The sequence below is a fragment of the Aegilops tauschii genome, chromosome 5, assembly GCF_002575655.3.
Source record: "Aegilops tauschii subsp. strangulata cultivar AL8/78 chromosome 5, Aet v6.0, whole genome shotgun sequence".
Taxonomy (NCBI): domain Eukaryota; kingdom Viridiplantae; phylum Streptophyta; class Magnoliopsida; order Poales; family Poaceae; genus Aegilops; species Aegilops tauschii.
The window spans coordinates 537,889,853-537,913,054 of NC_053039.3; the positions used below are offsets into that span (position 1 = coordinate 537,889,853).

The 23,202-nt window shown below is 45.0% G+C and overlaps 2 protein-coding genes across 2 annotated transcripts; one reads left to right on the forward strand and one right to left on the reverse strand.

Moving 5' to 3' along the window:
• Positions 1 to 258: 258 nt before the first annotated feature.
• LOC109774946 (protein LURP-one-related 15-like) lies at positions 259 to 852 on the reverse strand. The gene has a single exon (XM_020333707.1). It carries the CDS (start codon positions 850 to 852, stop codon positions 259 to 261), a length of 594 nt encoding a protein of 197 aa, XP_020189296.1.
• An 11,972-nt stretch (positions 853 to 12,824) lies between these two features.
• Positions 12,825 to 14,024, forward strand: LOC109774955 (uncharacterized). The gene has a single exon (XM_020333715.4). The coding sequence runs from the start codon at positions 12,865 to 12,867 to the stop codon at positions 13,489 to 13,491; it is 627 nt and encodes a 208-aa protein (XP_020189304.1). The 5' UTR covers positions 12,825 to 12,864; the 3' UTR covers positions 13,492 to 14,024.
• Positions 14,025 to 23,202: the final 9,178 nt, after the last annotated feature.

Sequence of the window (23,202 nt, forward strand, 5' to 3'; positions counted from 1 at the left end):
CTTCACCATGGAGTTAATAGTACTATCCAAAACAGTCTCTGTATGTTCTTGTTCCACAGAATCATTGGCCGCTTTCCACCACTGACATAAACTAATTCAAATTGCGCATCTTTGAAAAGAACATATGTTTAGAAGAAAAGAAGAAAAAACATATTGATGAACTGATCGCAAAATAAGAGGCAAACATCTTGCATGCAAAGAGTACATAAAATTGTCGCGGAAAATTTGATTCCTGAGCTGGAGCCTCTGGATGCGTCATCAACTAGTTTCATCGAGACGTATCTCGTCCAGAATCACGGTGAGCGCCAGGATGAAAGCATGGTCGACGCCTGGGCTGACACTAACGCTATACTCCAGGGGCTGTTCCGACGCGTGCTCGATCTTAGCAACGGCAGCGGCGGAGCCGCGACGGCGGACGGTGCACTCTGGCCCGCGGCAGACGACAACGAACTCGCGCCGCCTGAGCCTCTCGCCGGGGTCGCGGCCGGCGAGGTGCACGTCGACCTCGCCCCAGCTGAACAGCGCGGGCTGCGCCACGGCTTCCAAGAGCAGATCCTCCGGGCTCGTGCTGGCCCCCTTGAACGCCTCCCACCTCCGGTCGTCGGGCATGAACAGGGACGGCGCGCGCCGCTGCACGGTGACCACCGTGCGGCGCGACACGGCGTCGACGAGGCTGAAGCGGCTGCGGAAGCTCAGCATCGCCGCCTTCACCCGCATCACCACCGCATCGCGGGCGTCGTCGGTGACGGTGAAGTCGCGCCAAGTCCAGCCGTTGGTGATGGTCACGGTGAACGCCGTCGCGTGCGGCGCGCAGAACCGGGCGTCCACCACCGGTTCTGTCCCCGGTGCCATTGTCGATCGATCGCCGGGTGCTCGTGACCGGTTCCGCGTCGAGAGTAGTCGAGACTGGAACAAGCTGCAGGTACGTACGTAACGAGGCTGGGGAACACCAAAGGAAACGACGGCGTTCCCTTGTACATCGTGCATCGGAAGGGTTACTAGTATTTCCTTGTCGTACAAGTCATTATCTCTGGCATATCCATGAGGTCCCTTATATAGCAAACAGTAACACCAATGACACGCATCCTACCTATATCGATTCTACCGGAAAAAAAACTTTGTGTCATGAAAACCAAGTTTATACAGTAGTACACAAAAGCCTTTTTTTTCACTCACAAACTGATAAGTTTAGAACTGTTTTTGTAGAAGAAGTCCCCAATATATACTCCCTCCGTCCCAAAATTCTTGCCTTAGATTTGTCTAGTACGGATGTATCTAGTCACATTTTAGTGTTACATACATCCATATCAAAGACAAATTTAAGACAAGAATTTTTAGACGGAGGTAATAGTTGCTTGCACATCGTTAAATCGTATGTAGAACTGGAATCGCAGTTTTCAGGCCAAGCACTCGTAGTTTTAGAAGAAACAACTTTGTCTCACCAAAATCGTGTGTGCACAACTACAAAATCAACAATGCACATGACACATTGTCGATGATTGATTTACTGTTGGTCTTATTATGATCTCATGAGCAGTCATGAAGAACAATAGAGAGGGGTGGAGCCTGAAGTAATCTTGTCGGCAATGATGAAAAGCATCCGGCATTGCCAGTTAAAAGGGAACATATCTCCTATCATAGTGCAATTCTAGAATTAGCATGTCCAGTAAAGTAACCCCCTGCTTACACTTGGAGGCTTCAGATGGAATCGTCTCGAAGGTCCTAAGCGTATGAAACATGAGAGTTAGTACTTGGAAGAACGAGGGGTCTTAGGGTTTCAACTTTGAGAACATAGAAAGATAAACTTCATCTCACAAGATTGAAGATTCCATTTTGATAGTACTGCTTTCATACCTATGACTCCTTTCTTGACACTAGCGCTGAGAGGGCATGGACATCAATCCAACACACCTGCCACAGCCGTCATCATCTTTGGCTTTCAGTACCGCGAAAAGTGTCCCTTCCGGAAGGAAGAGAACTCGAGTCATCCGACCGGTCCAGCACCGCGGCCGGGCCATCCGCCCGGACAAAGCAGGATCTCCCACCAGCATCAGCGCAGAGGAAGGAGAAGAACAACAGCAACAAATCATACCAACAAGGAAGAAGAAAGGTCTTCGTCTCCCTGCATCCATCGCCCATCTGAGGATCCAAACGGCCAGTGCCGATGGACCTCCAGCCACCATGGCCCGCGACCTCGACGAGATCCGGGGATCCCCAACTCCGCTAGCTCCTAGACGAAGGCAAAAGCCTCGCCTAACTGCGAACGGAGCCCGAAGAAACTTATTCCGACGCGACACCACCGCAACGGCCTCGGCAGCGTCTCCCTCAACCCTAACCCTACCACACACCCACCCAGCGAACAGACCCGAGGTTCCCCCTCCCTCCCGCCGCCGGAGCGGCTGACGGAGAGAGAGGGAACGGCGGCGTCACCGGCGGCGCGCAAGGGATCCCTTGTCGCCTCCTTGATCGCCTCGTGTGATCCTACTTTTTCGGGCGACTTGCGTTCCGTTTAAGTTCCCCTTTTTTCCTTTTTGAACCTGATCCACGTACACGCATCGTGAGGCGAAGTGACACTTTTATCGATCTCGATTCTTTTGGCAGAATGATGAGCTTAAACGAAAGTATGATAGAGGCTAGACTTCTATCGATCTCGATTCTTTTGGCAGAGTGATGAGCTTAAACGAAAATATAGGCTTGCTAAATGGGATATAATATGTAGGTCGAAGGACCAAGGGGGTCTAGGTATTGAAAATCTGGAAGTCAAAAACAGATGTCTCCTTAGCAAGTGGCTGTTTAAACTTTCGTCCGAGACGGAGGCTACTTGGGCTCAGATTTTGCGAAATAAGTATCTTCAGTCTAAAACCTTGGCCCAGGTGACAGTGAGGCCGACTGACTCACCATTTTGGAAAGGATTGATGAGAGTCAAGCCACTCTTTTTCAACAGGACAAGGTTCTTAGTCGGAAATGGAGCTAATACGAGGTTCTGGGAGGATACGTGGCTTGGGGGGACTCCCCTTGCACTTCAATATCCTTCTCTGTACAACGTTGTTCAACGTAGAGAAGCTTACGTTGCAACCGTTCTACGATCCACTCCCCTCAATATTAGTTTTCGGAGGACGCTAGTTGGAAATCGTTGGGAGGCCTGGCTTCATCTTGTAAGACGTTTGATGGATGTCCAGTTGTCTCAGCAGCCAGATCAGTTGTATTGGAAACTAACTAAGAACGGCGTGTTCTCGGTCAAATCCATGTATCTGGACGTCATAAATTCTAGCGTCATTCCTTCCTCGAAGCACGTTTGGAAAGTAAAGGTACCTTTGCGAATCAAAGTATTTATGTGATTCGTGCATAAACAAGTTATTTTGACTAAGGATAATCTGGCAAAACGCAATTGGGTGGGTTCTGCTAGATGTAGTTTTTGTGACCATAACGAAACTATCAAACACCTCTTTCTTGATTGTTCGCTCGCTAAGATTCTATGGTGGTCGATTCATATTGCTTTTAATATTAATCCGCCTATGCCATCAACATGTTATTTGGAACGTGGCTTGATGGGGCTGACTCCGATACAGCGAGGCACATTCGCGTTGGCGTCTGTGCTTTATTATGGGCAGTCTGGAACTGCAGAAATGATTTGGTTTTTAACAGATCAACGAACATTCTTTTTTGCAGGTTATCTTCAGGGCCACAGCGTTGATCCGTATGTGGTCGCTATTCACTCCGACGGAGGCCAGGGAGCGTTTGGTTACTGCGTCTACCCGATGGGAGATGGTAGTTCGGAATATTTTCAACCGGTTTAGATGACGGTCATGTAATAGGATAGGCATGTAGTGCTCCTATTTTGTTTTTTGCCAGCCGGTTGTGGCTTTTCTGTTTAGCTCTTATGAGCGGGTTTTTTTCATACTTCGAGACTTAGAGACTTGTTGCTGGTTTTTATTAATAATATGAGCCGTATGCATCTTTCTGATGCAGAGGCTGGGGTAAAACCCCTTTTCGAAAAAAAACGTATCGTGAGGCGAGACAGCCCGCAACATATTGTCGAGGCCAACGTACACGTATCGTACGTGCATCTCAAGGACTAGTATTTATTTAATTTCCTTGTTGTACAAAATACTAGTATTTCCCCGGCTGGCATATTGCAGTACGCGCTTGACAAATTAATTCTAACACCAACATACACAAATTAATTCTAACATCTAGTGATGGAGGAATTCACGATCATTCTTGCGTCGGCATACAAAAAGTCCAGATTTATGGTCAACATCTTGGCTCCTCCGCATCGATGGCGATCTTCAACTTTTTTTTCTTGAGCGTGGCCTTCCTCTTTTCGATCATGGTTCTCCTCTCTTCGAGCTTGAGCTTCTTTTCTGTCGCCTCCATCAACAATGCGAAACTCTCCGCCTTTCTCTCCTCTTGAGGTCCGAGCGTTCACGCATGCCTTCTCCTTCTTCGACAAGATGTTCTCGAACCTCTCCGTCAGCTTGGCCGCCACACCTTCCACTTCGCCTCTCCTCCTCCCACTTCCCCCCTCCCCATAAAACTTTTCTAAAATTTTAACCAACAATGCATGATGGTGAAGTTTTTCTTCTCCAGCATTTTGTACACAAAACAAGCACGAGAAGGCTACAAAATAATGCATGGTCAGCTAGTGAGCAACAAAACAAATGCATGTCCGGCAAGTAGGCCACAAGAATGCATGTCCGGCTAGTGATCACTTTAGTTGCTCGATGACTTGTGCACCCCTAGGCCACCATACAATGAGACGCTTCAATTGCCTGCAATACTTGGACACTGCTTTTTGGATGGTGAACCATCGATGGTTGATGGATTTTCATTCACGGATGCGGATGACCGCGTCGGAGTAGGGCGTGAAATGCTTATATTCATGGAACCATATATGAATGTTGTTTCAAAAGGTTGTGCCCTTTTGCTCCATGCCATGGATAGGATCAAGGCTAGTGGACAATCATGCATCGCACAACAGCTCATCCTCCCGCATGTTGAAGCTTACTCATCTACCCTTCTTCTTCGGATCGCCAGTTGTATTAGCCGGATCATCATCCTCGCCATCCTCCCTCTCCTCCTCCTCCCCCTCCGGTTGCTGCTGTCCGGTGGCCCGATGTTGTTGTTGTTGTTGTTGTTGTGTGCGCACGCCCGTCTGGGTGTAGGGCTGCTGCACGCCCGTCTGGCTGTAGAACTGTTGCGCGCCCGTCTAGGTGTAGGACTGTTGCACGCCCATCTGGGTGTAGGACGGCTGCACGCCCGTCTGGGTGGGATCCAAGTCATCCATCTGCCCGTCCTCACAGCCCGGCCGCAACATATTGCCGAGGCCAACGTACACGTATCATACGTGTATCTCAAGGATTAGTATTTACTGTAATGTCCTTGTTGTACAAGATACTATTTCCCCTGGCTGGCATATTGCAGTACGCGCTTGCCAAATTAATTCTAACACCAACGTACACAAATTAATTCTAACATCTAGTGGTGGACGGAATTCACGACTATATTATTGCGTCGGCATTCAAAGAGACCAGATTTATGGTCAACATCTTGGCGTCCTCCGCATCGACGGCGATCTTCAACTTTTTTTCCTTGACCGCGGCGTTCCTCTTTTCGATCATGGTTCTCCTCTCTTCAAGCTTGAACTTCTTTTCCGTCGCCTCCGTCAACAATGTGGAACTCTCCGCCTTTCTCTCCTCCTTGAGGTCCGAGCGCTTCACGCATGCCTTAAGTCGCCCAGCAAAAAAAGTGCCTATATCGCCACCTTAAGTCGCCCAACAAAAAAAAATGCACATTCGAAAGCATTTGGGATATATCAAACGTAAATCAATATGTGGTATGTACTCGCATATACAAGCAATATGGTTGCACATCTGCAATTTCTAAGGAGATATATGATTTTTGCAACTAGCTAGCATGTGAATACGAAGATAACTAGATATACAGATTTCGCTGGTTCAAGATAACTGGTCTCGAGCTAGCTGCAGAAATGGCAAAGTTGTTGTCCAGAGTGGATACACAATTTAGGTGAGTCACACTATTTTTAGATATAATAATCAATGTAAAAACCAAATAAAGAACACTACTGATGATAAGGTTTTTTACTTCCCGGGAAATTGAAGGAAAAGTTGTCGAATTTGCCTATTTCTCTACAACCATTTGAAGTATTTTGAGGTATCTCTTTTTGAACTGAATTGAATGAAGAACGGAAGATTGGAAGATGAACAGTTTTTCCAACATGGGGAGGAAGTTTCTTCGAAACTGGATTTGTTTTTGTAAGGGGATTTTTCGAACATCTATTTCAAATGCACATCTCATTTATGTGCAGCAGGGTTATGAAAGCTCATGAGAAACAACTGGACGAATTATATGTGCCAATTGCCATTTAGCTAGCAAGCCAATCGATATTGAAGTTCCCCATGTTGTGCTTCCTTATACTGTATTTGAAGTAGTTCTTCAAATTCCTTATCATATGCAATTGAAACAAGTTCTTGCTAATGGAAAAAAAGAGAGTTGAATGTAGGTGTTGTTCGTATTTTGCCCGAGGGATTCGAATTTGCGCCTAAGTTTGACTTCTAAATTGCATACTACAAGCTGAATGATTTTAATGAAAGTACATGACACACATGTTCATTTGGGTAACTATTGCTCCCTCCTCCTTACCGAGGGAGCTCTAAGGACGAGATTTGAGGACAAACTGCTAGTTGACCCATCACATAATCTACAGTGATCTATTTTCTACATTCATACACTCTAAAATGTTCTATAGATATTTTCATATACTATAAAAACAAATACATACAAAATCGTAATGTGATAACATTAGTTTGGTCAGAATTACAATTACAACAATTCTAATAAGAGTGTTTTTAAACACCTCAAACAAAATATAAAATGACTTTTGGTGAATAAGTACATGTTTTAGATTGATACTACAAAGTGATATTTCCCATGACAAATATGATAACGATATATACATTAATATACATGAGTGTGTTTACGTGGTTTATAATATTAATTATATTTTCAAATAATATTCAATATATGATACCGAATGACATATATCAATAAAAATGACATGCATTTTATGTCTGATGAGTTATGATGAAGTAAAAAATGTTTGGGATAAATAAATAATTAATTCTTGTCATGAGATCAGACAATTGGATAGAGATTCATGTCTTCAATATAAGGCAAGATGACAATATTACTGGCGTTGGAGGCCTTGGGATTAAAAACATGAGCTTACAAGCGCTGGCGCTCTGAGTGCACTGGGAATGACTGAGAAAATCCGACCCGAATAGGCCTTGGCAAGGCCTGCACATGATGGTGGACGAGCAAGCACGAGGTTTTTTTTATAGCTTTGTCAAGATCACAGTGGGCGATGGATCGAAAGTGCTATTCTGGAAAGACCGCTGGATCCATGGCGTCGCGGTAGCGGATATTGCCCCTCTCCTACTGCAGTCTGTCAGTACAAGAAACCACAGCAGAAGAACGGTACAACATCACTCACTGATAATGCTTGGACATACGACGTCCAGGGCGGGCTATCATTTATGGGACACATGCAAGTCTATGAACTTTGCCAATCCATCTCCACGGTTGACAGGAACACCGAGACGCCGAACCGATTCGAGTGGCCTTGCAACGACGTATCGATGTATCGACGTATCGACGTATAAGAGACTCTGTATGGGACACATTCAGTCCACCACGGTTGGCTGCATTTGGCGTAGTTGAGCGCCACTGAAATGCAAAATTTTCATGTGGTTGGTCACCCAACAACGGTTATGGACGTCTGATCATCGAGCCCGACATGGACTACAGGATGCCCTAGCACCTTTCTACACTTACCTACAAGAAGAAGACAACATTGACCATATCCTTGCCCAATGCGTTTATGCGAGAGAAGTGTGGCATTCTTTCTTCCAAGCGATCAATGTCAACATTCAAGGCCCGTCCAAGGATGCAGCATTCTTAGACTGGTGGCTACTACAACAGCAACAGTTCAACTGGAAGATACGAAGAGGGTTCGACACCATCACTATCGTAATCGCTTGGCCTCTACGGAAACAGCTAAATGCAAGAGTGTTCAACAACATCTCAAGACAAAAAAAACAGACTCTCAACTCAAGATGGAGATACTCGACGATTGGAGGAAGGCAGGACTGGGTGGTGTTGGTGCCTTAGACCCTTTTGTGAGAGAGTAACTACATGTACCAGTGTGTAGGAGTGGGTGTCTTGGTAACCCTACGTGTTGTTCGCATCACGCTAGGGCTCTTGTAATTAACTTTTTGTCTTCTGTAAAAATATGGTACGCCATTGACGTACTCTCGAAAAAAACAATATTACTTTTTCTTGAAGATTTAAATTACTTTCGTGGAGTCCATTCCAGTTTCTCCTCCTGGCTTGGTAGATTTGTTGAAGATTTATCTTTAGTCACACATAGGGTGAAGAAGAAGCATATACCTTTTATTCTGCCTTTGTTGCTTCTCTCCAATAAAAACCACTCCCTCGGGTCCAAAGTGGCTAGGGCCATGTAACTATAGCATGTACACCTGTTCTTTTATTTAATTGAAAATGCAGTGAGAGACTCTCTCATTGTTTTAGGGCTAAAAAGATTACCTTTTCTTCCACAATATGCGATGAACCGTTCGAATTAGATAAGTGGTAGCTATCATTACATTGTTTAGTACCGTGTACTAGAGGAGATAATTGAAATTAAATACTTCCTCCGTAAAGAAATATAAGAGCGTTTAGATTACTACTTTAGTGATCTAAACGCTCTTATATTTCTTTACAGAGGGAGTACATAGTAAAGAACTTCACAAAGACATAAACTAGATATGGGTTCATACTTTCAACATCTTGCATGGTATAAAATAATTGTGAGTGCCACAACTTACATCCCATGGTATAAACTAGATATGAGGTCATCATTATTCTCTTTAAATATAAATAATTGTGAGTGCCACAACTTACATCCCATGGTATAAAATTTTGCTAAATACGTGTTTCTGGTCAACGAACTTGTCCTCTCGTTCATATACGGTGCATTCTCCTATATCCAGCCGTATCCCATGTATGCACGGCATGCCAAAAATGTGACAGGCCCACTGTCAGTGGAGGGTAGCGTCAGAGGCGCTTAGTTCAACACGTGATCTTTTCTTTGCAGAACCCTTGGTTTTTTAATTTTTTGCACAACAACCCCTCCAACAGCTTTAAATATGGTCATCCGGTGGGCCCCACTCTCGTTTGTGTACAATGCAGATAAAATTGGGCTCTATCGCATGGGTGTGCACAACCCCCCTCTAGTATAGACTACCGAGTTACATACCCTTTTAGGATGAAAGTACGCATTAAAGATAGAATTTGGACGAATAAAAGAAGAGTTGCGGTTCAAATGATTTAGTATTGAGTAAGATTTAGGGAATATGCTAGAATGTGATTTTACCCTTGTCAAGTCTCTATTTGTTATAATAACAGTTTTTGTAAAGACGGTGAGATTTAGCAAATTTGCTAGAATTGCTTAGCTAACACCAATAACACTCAGCCTACATATGTTTCTGAATCTAAAAGTATCCTATGTGATTATGTCATGACATGATATTCATAGCTAGTATATAGTTACTTGTATATCTACTCACGTTTCTTCTCCCTTCATCTCTTCTCCAAGAAAAGGCGGCTAGGGTTTCTGCCTTCCGTCGGCGGCACCGCTAATCTGCCACGTCTCCTGTGGCCTTAGGGCCATGGTTGCGCAGTGGATCCCGGGCTCCGTTTTTCGGTGCTTCTTCAAGTTTTGTTAGGGTTTGCGTCTACTCATGAAGATAGACGGCGGTGGCTTCTTGAAGATGGAATAAGGTTCTCCTCGCCTAGGCCCCATCCCGGTGGTGCCTCTAGCATTGTCGGTGGGTGTGTGGAGGTGTGTCTCTGGCGAATCTCGCGGGATTCGTTCGGTGGTTGTCTTTGGTGGATCTGCTCGGATCTAGTCTTTGTTGGTCTTTATTCATGTGTCTTCAGGTTGGATCCTTCCGAAATAAGCTTCTCTTCATCGGCGGCGGTTGTTGTACTGGTACATTGGTCCTATGGGGCCTTAGCACGACGACTTCCCGACTGTCTACTACAACAAGTTGTGCTCGGCTCCAGCGAGGGAGGGGCGATGACGGCGGCACGCCTTCGGCTCGCTTCAGTGCTTGTAGTCGTCGCTAGGTGGTCTATGAATCTGGATGTAATTTTTATTATTTCTGGTGTTCATTGTATTGCCATGATTGAAGATGAATAGATTGGAAGTTTCTCGCAAAAAAAGTATATAGTTACTTGTATATCACTAAAAGAAACATTTGCCATCATCACAATTTTGAGGTCATGCACTTGTATTTTTGTAAGAAAAAAACCTTTGTATCATGAAAAGCCAGTTTATAGGACAACCATGTTTTTTTATCAAACACATATGTTGGTCTGTTATAAATTGTTGTGGGTAAAAAACAAGTTGCGTATATGGTTTTAGTTTTGTGCAATAATTAGGGTATATGATGAAAAATGACTTGTAGTTTTGTCACACTTGTATACTTTTGAAAAATACCAGTGCGATGCTGCGAAACTAAAAGGTTAGGGGCTCTTAGGTTCATGTGATTAAAAAAAAGGAATATGAAAAACATAGAATTTGGATGTCATGTCCATGTCATGTTGAATCCTATAGGAATCAAAAACGCGGGAAGTCAGAAATAATATAAGTTGTTTGATGGCATCATAGAAAATATGGAGGAACTTTCCCAACATTAGGCGCGTGCCATAGTTGTGATAAAATAGAAGAAAATTATGAGGTTGGACTCAATGGACTTTTTCCTTTGGATTTGTTAAGCAAGGCAGACCATAAGAAAATTACTGTGGTTTTCATTCTTATAAACCAAACAAGCTTTATAGATTAAAAAAATCCTAAGAAATGGAATCCTCTAAAATTCCTATGGAATTTCTTTGAACCAAACAGATACTACAAGTAAACCGCACATGTCTAAGACCAAATGAAAAGTTATTGTGGGTGCATTGATGTATACATTTTTATTTTACTAGGGACATGTAGAGTACTACTCTATTACATATATGCTCTTGTCTATCATATTATAACGTGAAATGCCGCCCACGCACACCATTCATCTGACCAAACTTGGACAAGTTTACACGGCTGAAAATTCTCTGTGTACCGACAGCTCAGATAGCCTTCAAAATGCCTTGTAGTCAAACCATGCCAATCAAATTAATCCACAGGAGCAATAACCGACCGTGTCAGTGGTAATTTTTCTCAAAACATAGATTTAGCTGTCATGGGAAGTCAAAGATAATAGAAGTTGTTTGGTTGCATCGAGAAAATACGGAGGAAATTTCCCAAAGCGTTAGGTGCAAGCCAGAGTTGTCATAAAAACAAAGAAAATTATGAGGTTGGACACAATGGAATTGTTCGTTTGGAGTTGTATGCAAAGCAGACCATGGCAAAATTCCTATCATTTCCACTCCTATAAACCAAACAAGCTTTATAGAAGAATAAATCCTAAGAAATGGAATCCTCTAAAATTGCTATGAAATTTCTTTGAGTCAAACAAACCCTACAAGTAAACGGCACATGTCTAGAGCAAATAAAAAGTTTTTTTACGGGAGCAAATAAAAAGTTATTGTGGGCGCATTGATGTGTACCTTTTTATTTTAATTACATATGTGTAGAGCACCGTTACATGCTATATATTGCCTATCACAATATAACGTGAAATGCCGCCCACACCATTCATATTAGCCCATTAAACTTGACAAGCTTAGAGCATCTCTAACAGACCCTTTAAAACGCACAAAACTATAAATTAACCGCCAGTTTACAGTTTTAGACGGAAAAAACGACCCGAATAGAACCCGTAAACGACTCCGACCTGTAAATTTTTTTAAGGGGCGCGGAAAACATCCCCACCGAACCTGTAAAAATAAGGATTTCGGAGCCAACCCGAGGGTGCCCTGTATATGCAAAAGACCGTTGGCGGGAGTCCAACTGCCATCGGAACCTGCTCGCTCACGGCCGTCGCCCCGTCCGTCCCCGGCCGCCGCCCTGCTCATCCGGAAAGCCGCCCCACCCCTCCAGACCGCCGCCGCCGCCCCGCCCATCCTGGCCGCCGCCCTGCCCATCCTGGCGGCGCCTCTCGTCCTTCGTTTCAGTCCAGTGCTCGTGCCCGCCGCGCTGGCCGTCGCGGGGCTCGCTCGCCGTCTCGGGGCTCTCGGCGCTCGACTGGATCGTGGGGCACTAGTGCTGCACGGGTGAACGTACGTACGCGTCGTGCGCATGCGTTCAATTTGTCGAAATCAAATGTATGTATGCATGTTGAGAGCATCTCTAGCTGACCGTGGACATGAGGGGCGAGGAAGAAAAAGGCATGGGGAAAAATATAAGCGAATGCTCGGTTTTACAGTTTAAGTTTGTGGGGTTTGTTCGACCGCAGCTTAAATCGATCCTTAAAATATGTTTTGCGCGAGCTGGAAAACGCGTTTTCAGTTCCGCGGTTTAAGGGTCCGCTAGAGATGATCTTAAACGGGAGAAAATTCTCTGTTTACCGAAAGCTCGGGTAAGCCTTAAAAATGCCTTTTAGTCAAACCGCGACGATCAAATTAATCCAAAGGAACAATGATCGTCTCAGTGGCAATTTTGTACTCGTCACCCCGTGTGTCAGCGTCGCATCAAACATATCCAAGTGTACGTGACACTGACACCACCGTTGACACGAGCACCGTCTTGCCCAAGCTAAGCTCTCTCAGATAAATCCATCTGCTCGCACTTGACTTCCTAGCGCACTTGATTTGTAGTACCAGACAGAGTTATCGACCGGTGCCATGTCAGGGAACCCAGTGGCCGGCGCGCCGGGTGCCGCCGAGCCGTATGCGCCGCAGGCGACCTACAACTTCAGCGCCCGCCTCGCGCTCACCGTCTCTTTGGTCCTCCTGATGATCACCGTCGTCGTCGTCGTCATCCCTCTCATGGTTTACCTGATGATCACTCGCTCACGCAGAGGCGGCGGCCACGGCCTCGCCGGCGGCATCCTCCGGTCCGTTGGCATGATCAGCAGCCGGCGGCACGGGTTGGACGCGTCCGCGCTCTCGGCGCTGCCGGTCACCGCGTACCGGAAGGAGAGCGGCGCAGCCGCGAGGGCTGAGTGCGCCGTGTGCCTGGCCGAGCTCGCCGACGGAGACGAGGCGCGCGAGCTGCCCAACTGCGGCCACCTGTTCCACTTGGAGTGCGTCGACGCCTGGCTGCGCACCAGGACGACGTGCCCTCTCTGCCGGGCCCAGGCGGCCGGGCTGCCCGGCGAGAACGGGAAGGCACAGCCGTCGTCGTCGGTGGCGGCCGCGGAGCCGGCGTTGATTGGTGCTGCCGGAGGAAGCTTGACCGCGACCGTGCAAGGTGGCTCTCCGTGTACCGAGAAAGACGCGCGGGTGTCAACATCCGGATCTCCCTGCTAGAAGTAATCAGATAGTAGCCTACTTGTACTACTGTTCAAACTATTTCTTGTAGTATTTGAGTCGGCTTGTATTTTTTTTTTTTGAAATGGAGGCATACCCCGGCCTCTGCATCATAATGATGCATGCAGTCATCGTATTAAAAGTTCGCAAAATAGTACAAAGTCGTAAAGTATTACAGCTCGCAAGTGGAGCGAGAATAAAAAATCAAAGTTCATGCCGACAATCGCAACTGGAATGGCAAAAAGAAGGATAAGCTCCCTAGACTCCTATCATGTTATGCGACCGCCATCCGAACCGGTTGAATAAAGCCCGTGCTACCATCTCCCACTGGTTGCACCCAGTAATCAAAGGCTCCCTGGATTCCATAGGAGTGAGTAAGGACCACGTACGGATCCAAGCAGTAGCTCTGAAGATGACCTGCAAGAAAGTTAAATTGTGTTGTCTGTTAAATATCAAATCATTCCTGCAATTCCATATAGCCCACAAAAGCGCACATATTCCAATCCGAATACGAGCCGCCGTAGTATGTTCAACCCCAGTTAACCACGTTCCAAACAACGATGTAATGTCAACTGGAGGAATAATGTTAAAGGCTATATGAATCGTTCTCCAAAGTAATTTGGCGAGTGGCATTCAAGAAATAAATGTTGTATTGTTTCATCATGATCACAAAAGCAACATCGTGGACTACCTACCCATCTCCTCTTGATTAAGTTGTCCTTTGTAAGAATTACTTGTTTGTGGACAAACCACATAAAAATTTTAATGCGCAAAGGAACCTTAATCTTTGAAATATGCAACGATCTCGAGATTGGGCCAGAATTAACCAAATCCATATAAAACGATTTTACCGTAAAAACCCCATTCTTAGCTAGTTTCCATTGTGTCGAATCCGGTTGGTCGGAGAGTTAAACATCTATCAATCTCCGAACCAAGTGCATCCATGCAGTCCAACGCTTACCAACTAACGCTCGTCTGAACTGGAAATTCAATGGACTCGTATGTAGAACTGTGCCTACGTAATCCTCAGTTAATTAGCTATCCAGCCTATTCTAGTTAATTAGCTATCCAGCCTATTCTAGTTAGAGTTAGTTTAGTGGTTTCTGCAATTTTGCATGGATGTAAGTATACAGTGCTTGTAACAAGTACCATGAGATTGACACAGAAATAAACCTGATCATACCCCGGGCCAGGCTAGCTTGACAACGCCTGAAGTGAAAATTCTAAGCCCGAGCCTGGCCCAACCCGGTCCGAAACACAAGAACAATGTCATTTATCAATTCAAAGAGTCATTTTCAGGGTATCAAAATTAATACTACCTCTGCAATTTAATGTAAGACATTTTTAAAACTTTGATAATGTCAAAAACGTCTTATATTTTGATACGGAGGGGGTATATCATACCTATTTTTGAATAAACAATATATATATTTTTGATCATTTCGAGCTTTTTTTTATTTTTGTCGGGTTTCATGCGGAAATGTTGAGCCTGAGCCTGGCCCAGATGCTGGGCTGCGCATGATCAGATTTACAGAGAACCATAAAAAATGAAACTTGGTTGTGTTCCCGTGATTCTAATGAGATTGATCTATAGTGCAAAGACCAACATCTGATATCAGAGGGGTCAGGTGCTTGCCACTACGAAGGGACCTCTATGAGTGCCTTGGGACGGGTGATGTCATTTGATGGAGCAACAAGGAAGAGACGGTAGGCGGGTTATCTTGGAAAACTAGTGGGCTTATCGGTGTGAGCTATCAAATTTCTCTTTAATGGAGACAAGGGAGGCGGCTGGCGAGGGAGGGGAGGCGGGCGGTGCGGGAGGGGAGGCGGGTGGCGCGGGAGGCAGGAGGAGGAGCGGGCGAGAGATCGTGCGGGCGAGGGCGTTGTGCGCACGGTTGTTTTTTCTCGAAAGGGTGGGTAGGATTAGTGGTCGAGGATTTAGTGGCTTAAGCGTGGCTTGTAGCATTAACCACGAGAGGATTATGGGCCATCAGATTTTGTAGATGGATGAATCTGATTGTTTGGATCTGCCCCCTCTCTTCCTTTTATAGGGGGTAGTAGATATTGTTGTAAATATGCCCTAGAGGCAATAATAAAATGGTTATTATTATATTTCCTTGTTCATGATAATTGTCTATTGTTCATGCTATAATTGCTTCTAGTTCGTTGACTAGCTGACTAGGTTGATAATTGTCTATATTGTTGTAAATATGCCCTAGTAAGCCTCTAGTTGACTAGCTCGTTGATCAATAGATGGTTACGGTTTCCTGACCATGGACATTGGATGTCGTTGATAACGGGATCACATCATTAGGAGAATGATGTGATGGACAAGACCCAATCCTAAGCCTAGCACAAGATCGTGTAGTTCGTTTGCTAAGAGCTTTTCTAATGTCAAGTATCATTTCCTTAGACCATGAGATTGTGCAACTCCCGGATACCGTAGGAATGCTTTGGGTGTACCAAACGTCACAACGTAACTGGGTGGCTATAAAGGTGCACTACAGGTATCTCCGAAAGTGTCTGTTGGGTTGGCACGAATCGAGACTGGGATTTGTCACTCCGTGTGAACGGAGAGGTATCTCTGGGCCCACTCGGTAGGACATCATCATAATGTGCACAATGTGACCAAGGAGTTGATCACGGGATGATGTGTTACGGAACGAGTAAAGAGACTTGCCGGTAACGAGATTGAACAAGGTATCGGGATACCGACGATCGAATCTCGGGCAAGTAACATACCGATTGACAAAGGGAATTGTATACGGGATTGATTGAATCCCCGACATCGTGGTTCATCCGATGAGATCATCGTGGAACATGTGGGAGCCAACATGGGTATCCAGATCCCGCTGTTGGTTATTGGCCGGAGAACGTCTCGGTCATGTCTGCGTGGTTCCCGAACCCGTAGGGTCTACACACTTAAGGTTTGATGACGCTAGGGTTATAGGGAATAGATATACGTGGTTACCGAATGTTGTTCGGAGTCCCGGATGAGATCCCGGACGTCACGAGGAGTTCCGGAATGGTCCGGAGGTAAAGATTTATATATGGGAAGTCCTGTTTTGGTCACCGGAAAAGTTTCGGGTGATATCGGTAACGTACCGGGACCACCGGGAGGGTCCCGGGGGTCCACCAGGTGGGGCCACCGGCCCCAGAGGGCTGCGTGGGCCAAGTGTGGGAAGGGACCAGCCCCTAGGTGGGCTGGTGCGCCTCCCACAAGGGGCCCAGGGCGCAGGAAGGGGGGAAGGGGGAAACCCTAGGCTTAGATGGGCCTAAGGCCCACCTAGTGGTGCCCCCCCCTCTCTCCCCCCTTGGCCGCCCCCCTAGATGGATCTAGGGCTGGCCGCACCCCTTGGGGGGGGAAACCCTAGATGGGGGCGCAGCCCCTCCCCCTCCCCTATATATAGTGGGGGTTTTGGGGCTGCCATAGACATGAGAACATCTCTCTCTTGGCGCAGCCCTACCCCTCTCCCTCCTCGTCTCTCGCAGTGCTTGGCGAAGCCCTGCTGGAGTGCCACGCTCCTCCATCACCACCATGCCGTTGTGCTGCTACTGGACGGAGTCTTCCCCAACCTCTCCCTCTCTCCTTGCTGGATCAAGGCGTGGGAGACGTCACCGGGCTGCACGTGTGTTGAACGCGGAGGCGCCGTGGTTCGACGCTTAGATCGGAATCAACCGCGATCTGAATCGCTACGAGTACGACTCCTTCATCCACGTTCTTGCAACGCTTCCGCATCACGATCTGCAAGGGTATGTAGATGCACTCCCCTTCCCCTCGTTGCTAGATTACTCCATAGATTGATCTTGGTGATGCGTAGAAAATTTTGAATTTCTGCTACGTTCCCCAACAGTGGCATCATGAGCTAGGTCTATGCGTAGTTTCTATGCACGAGTAGAACACAAAGTAGTTGTGGGCGTCGATTTTGTCAATTTACTTGCCGTTACTAGTCTTATCTTGATTCGGCGGCATCGTGGGATGAAGCGGCCCGGACCGACCTTACACATACACTTACGTGAGACAGGTTCCACCGACTGACATGCACTAGTTGCATAAGGTGGCTAGCGGGTGTCTGTCTCTCCCACTTTAGTCGGATCGGATTCGATGAAAAGGGTCCTTATGAAGGGTAAATAGAAATTGGCATATCACGTTGTGGTTTTTGCGTAGGTAAGAAACATTCTTGCTAGAATCCCATAGCAGCCATGTAAAACATGCAACAACAATTAGAGGACGTCTAACTTGTTTTTGCAGGGTATGCTATGTGATGTGATATGGCCAAAAGGATGTGATAAATGATATATGTGATGTATGAGATTGATCATGTTCTTGTAATAGGAATCACGACTTGCATGTCGATGAGTATGACAACCGGCAGGAGCCATAGGAGTTGTCTTAATTTATTGTGTGACCTGCGTGTCAATGAAAACGCCATGTAATTACTTTACTTTATTGCTAACCGTTAGCCATAGTAGTAGAAGTAATAGTTGGCGAGACAACTTCATGAAGACACGATGATGGAGATCATGATGATGGAGATCATGGTGTCATGTCGGTGACGAAGGTGATCATGTCGCGCCTCGAAGATGGAGATCAAAGGCGCAAGATGATATTGGCCATATCACGTCACTCTATGATTTACATGTGATGTTTATCATGTTTACATCTTATTTGCTTAGGACGACGGTAGCATAAATAAGATGATCCCTCACTAAAATTTCAAGAGACGTGTTCCCCCTAAATGTGCACCGTTGTGAAGGTTCGTTGTTTCGAAGCACCACGTGATGATCGGGTGTGATAGATTCTAACGTTCGCATACAACGGGTGTTGACGAGCCTAGCATGTACAAACATGGCCTCGGAACACATGCAAAACACTTAGGTTGACTTGACGAGCCTAGCATGTACAGACATGGCCTCGGAACACAAGAGACCGAAAGGTCGAACATGAGTCATATAGTAGATACGATCAACATGGAGATGTTCACCGATGATGACTAGTCCGTCTCACGTGAGGATCGGACACGACCTAGTTTGACTCGGATCATGTATCACTTAGATGACTAGAGGGATGTCTATCTGAGTGGGAGTTCATTAAATAATCAGATGAACTTAATTATCATGAACATAGTCAAAAGGTCTTTGCAAATTATGTCATAGCTTACGCTTTAGTTCTACTATTTAAGATATGTTCCTAGAGAAAATTTAGTTGAAAGTTGGTAGTAGCAATTATGCGGACTGGGTCCGTAAACTGAGGATTGTCCTCATTGCTGCACAGAAGGCTTATGTCCTTAATGCACCGCTCGGTGTGCTGAACCTCAGCGTCGTCTGTAGATGTTACGAAACATCTGACATACACGTTTTGATGACTACGTGATAGTTCAGTGTGTGATGCTAACGGTTTAAAATTGTGGCAACAAGACGGTTTTGAAACGTCACAGAACATATGAGATGTTCCGAAGACTGAAATTGGGATTTCAGACTAGTGCCCACGTCAAGAGGTATGAGACCCCTGACAAGTTTCTTAAGCCTGCAAACTAAGGGAGAAAAGCTCAATCGTTGAGCATGTGCTCAGATTGTCTGAGTACTACAATCACTTGAATCGAGTGGGAGTTAATCTTCCAGATGAGATAGTGATGGTTCTCCGTAGTCACTGCCACCAAGCTATTAGAGCTTCGTGATGAACTATAACATATCAGGGATAGATATGATGATCCTTGAGCAACTCGCGATGTTTAACACCGCGAAAGTAGAAATCAAGTAGGAGCATCAATTGTTGATGGTTAGTAAAACCACTAGTTTCAAGAAGGGCAAGGGCGTAAAGGGATACTTCATGAAACGGCAAATCATTTGCTGCTCTAGTGAAGAATCCCAAGGTTGAACCCAAACCCGAGACTAAGTGCTTCTGTAATGAGGGGAACGGTCACTGAAGCAGAACTACCCTAGATACTTGGTAGATGAGAAGGCAGGCAAGGTCGACAGAAGTATATTGGATATACATTATATGAATGTGTACTTTACTAGTACTCCTAGCAGCACCAGGGTATTAGATACCGGTACGGTTGCTAAGTGTTAGTAACTCGAAATAAAAGCTGCGGAATAAACGGAGACTAGCTAAAGGTGAGGTGACGATATGTGTTGGAAGTGTTTCCAAGGTTGATGTGATCAAGCATCGCATGCTCCCTCTACCATCGAGATTGGTGTTAAACCTAAATAATTGTTATTTGGTGTTTGTGTTGAGCATAAACATGATTGGATTATGTTTATCGCAATACGGTTATTCATTTAAGGAGAATAATGGTTACTCTGTTTATTTGAATAATACCTTCAATGGTCTTGCACCTAAAATGAATCTCGATCGCAGTGATACACATGTTCGTGCCAAAAGATATAAAATAGTAATGATAGTACCACATACTAGTGGCACTGCCATTTGAGTCATATTGGTATAGAACGCATGAAGAAGCTCCATGTAGATGGATCTTTGGAATCACTCGCTTTTTGAAAAGATTGAGACATGCGAACCATGTCTATTGGTATGAAGAAACTCCATGCAGATGGATCGTTTGGACTCACTTGATTTTGAATCACTTGAGACATGCAAATCATACCACATGGGCAAGATGACTGAAAGGCCTCGTTTTCATTAAGATGGAACAAGAGAGCAACTTGTTGGAAGTAATACATTTGATGTGTGCAGTCCAATGAGTGCTAAGGCACACAGTGGATATCGATATATTCTTACTTCACAGATGATTTGAGTAGATGCTGAGAATATTTACTTGATGAAACATAAGTCTGAATTATTGAAAGGTTCAAGTAATTTCAGAGTGAAGTTGAAGATCGTCGTGACAAGAGGATAAAATGTCTGTGATATGATCATAGAGATGAGTATCTGAGTTACGAGCTTGGCACACAATTAAGACATTGTGGAAAGTGTTTCACAATTAATACCGCCTGGAACACCACAGTGTGATGGTGTGTCCGAACATCATAACTGCACCCTATTGGATATGGTGCATACCATGATGTCTCTTTACCACTATCGTTTATGGGTTAGGCATTAGAGACAACCGCATTCACTTTAAATAGGGCACCACGCAATTCCGTTGAGATGACACCGTTTAGAGAAACCTAAGTTGTCGTTTCTTAAAAGTTTGGGGCTGCGATGCTTATGTGAAAAAGTTTCAGGCTAATAAGCTCGAACCCAAAGCGGATAAATGCATCTTCATAGAATACCCAAAACAGTTGGGTATACCTCCTATTTCAGATCTAGAAGCAAAAGTAATTGCTTCTAGAAACAAGTCCTTTCTCGAGGAAAAGTTTCTCTCGAAAGAATTGAGTGGGAGGATGGTGGAGACTTGATGAGGTTATTGAACCGTCACTCCAACTAGTGTGTAGCAGGGCACAGGAAGTTGTTCCTGTGGCACCTACACCAATTGAAGTGGAAGCTTATGATAGTGATCATGAAACTTCGGATCAAGTCACTACCAAACCTCGTAGGTTGACAAGGATGCGCACTACTTCAGAGTGGTACGTAATCCTGTCTTGGAAGTCATGTTGCTGGACAACAATGAACCTACGAGCTATGGAGAAGCGATGGTGGGCCCGTATTCCGACGAATGGCTCAAGGCCATAAAATCCGAGATAGGATCCATGTATCAGAACAAAGCATGGACTTTGGTGAACTTGCCCGATGATCGGCAAGCCATTGAGATAAATGGATCTTTAAGAAGAAGACGGACGTGGACGGTAATGTTACCGTCTATGAAGCTCGACTTGTGGCAAAGAGTATTTTCACAAGTTCAAGGAGTTGACTACGATGAGATTTTCTCATCCGTAGCGATGCTTAAGTCCGTCGGAATCATGTTAGCATAAGCTGCATTTATGAAATCTGGCAGATGGATGTCAAAACAAGTTTCCTTACCAGTTTTCGTGAGGAAAGGTTGTATGTGATACAATCAGAAAGGTTTTGTCGATCCTAAGGATGCTAAAAGGTATGCTAGCTCCAGCGATCCTTCCATGGACTAGAGCAAGCATCTCGGAGTCAGAATATATGCTTTGATGGAGTGATCAAAGTTTTTGGGTTTATATAAAGTTTGTTAGAAACTTTTATTTACAATAAAGTGAGTGGGAGCGCTACAACATTTCTGATAAGTATATGTGAATGACATATTGTTGATCCGAAATGATGTAAAATTTCTGGAAAGCATAAAGGGTTGTTTGAAAGGAGTTTTTCAAAGGAAGACCTGGATAAAGCAGCTTACATATTGGGCATCAAGATCTATAGAGATAGATCAAGACGCCTGATGATACTTTCAAAGAACGCACACCTTGACATGATTTGGAAAGAGTTCAAAATAGATCAGCAAAGAAGGAGTTCTTGGCTGTGTTACAAGGTGTGAGTATTGAGTAAGACTCAAGACCTGACCACAACAAAAGAGAGAGAAAGGACGAAGGTCGTCCCCTATGCTTTAGACGTAGGCTCTACAGTATGCTATGCTGTGTACCGCACATGAAGTGTGCCTTGCCATGAGTTGGTCAAGGGGTACAATAGTGATCCGGGAATGGATCACATGACAGCGGTCGAACTTATCCTTAGTATCTAGTGGACTAAGAAATTTTCTCGATTATGGAGGTGAAAAGGAGTTCGTCGTAAAGGGTTACGTCGATGCGAACTTTGACACTAATCCGGATGACTCTGAGTAGTAAACCGGATTCATATAGTAGAGCAGTTATTTGAAATGGCTCCAAGTAGCGCGTGGTAGCATCCACAAGATGACATAGATATTCGTAAAGCACACAAGGATCTGAAAGGTTCAGACCCGTTGACTAATAACCTCTCTCACAAGCATAACATGATCAAACCAGAACTCATTGAGTGTTAATCACATAGTGATGTGAACTAGATTGTTGACTCTAGTAAACTCTTTGGATGTTGGTCACATGGTGATGTGACCTGTGAGTGTTAATCACATGGTGATGTGAACTAGATTATTGACTCTAGTGCAAGTGGGAGACTGTTGGAAATATGCCCTAGAGGCAATAATAAAATGGTTATTATTATATTTCCTTGTTCATGATAATTGTCTATTGTTCATGCTACAATTGTGTTATCCGGAAATCGTAATACATGTGTGAACACATAGACCATAACATGTCCCTAGTGAGCCTCTAGTTGACTAGCCCGTTGATCAATAGATGGTTATGGTTTCCTGACCATGGACATTAGATGTCAATGATAACGGGATCACATCATTAGGAGAATGATGTGATGGACAAGACCCAATCCTAAGCCTAGCACAAGATCGTGTAGTTCGTTTGCTAAGAGCTTTTCTAATGTCAAGTATCATTTCCTTAGACCATGAGATTGTGCAACTCCCGGATACCGTAGGAATGCTTTGGGTGTACCAAACGTCACAACGTAACTGGGTGGCTATAAAGGTGCACTACAGGTATCTCCGAAAGTGTCTGTTGGGTTGGCACGAATCGAGACTGGGATTTGTCACTCCGTGTGAACGGAGAGGTATCTCTGGGCCCACTCGGTAGGACATCATCATAATGTGCACAATGTGACCAAGGAGTTGATCACGGGATGATGTGTTACGGAACGAGTAAAGAGACTTGCCGGTAACGAGATTGAACAAGGTATCGGGATACCGACGATCGAATCTCGGGCAAGTAACATACCGATTGACAAAGGGAATTGTATAC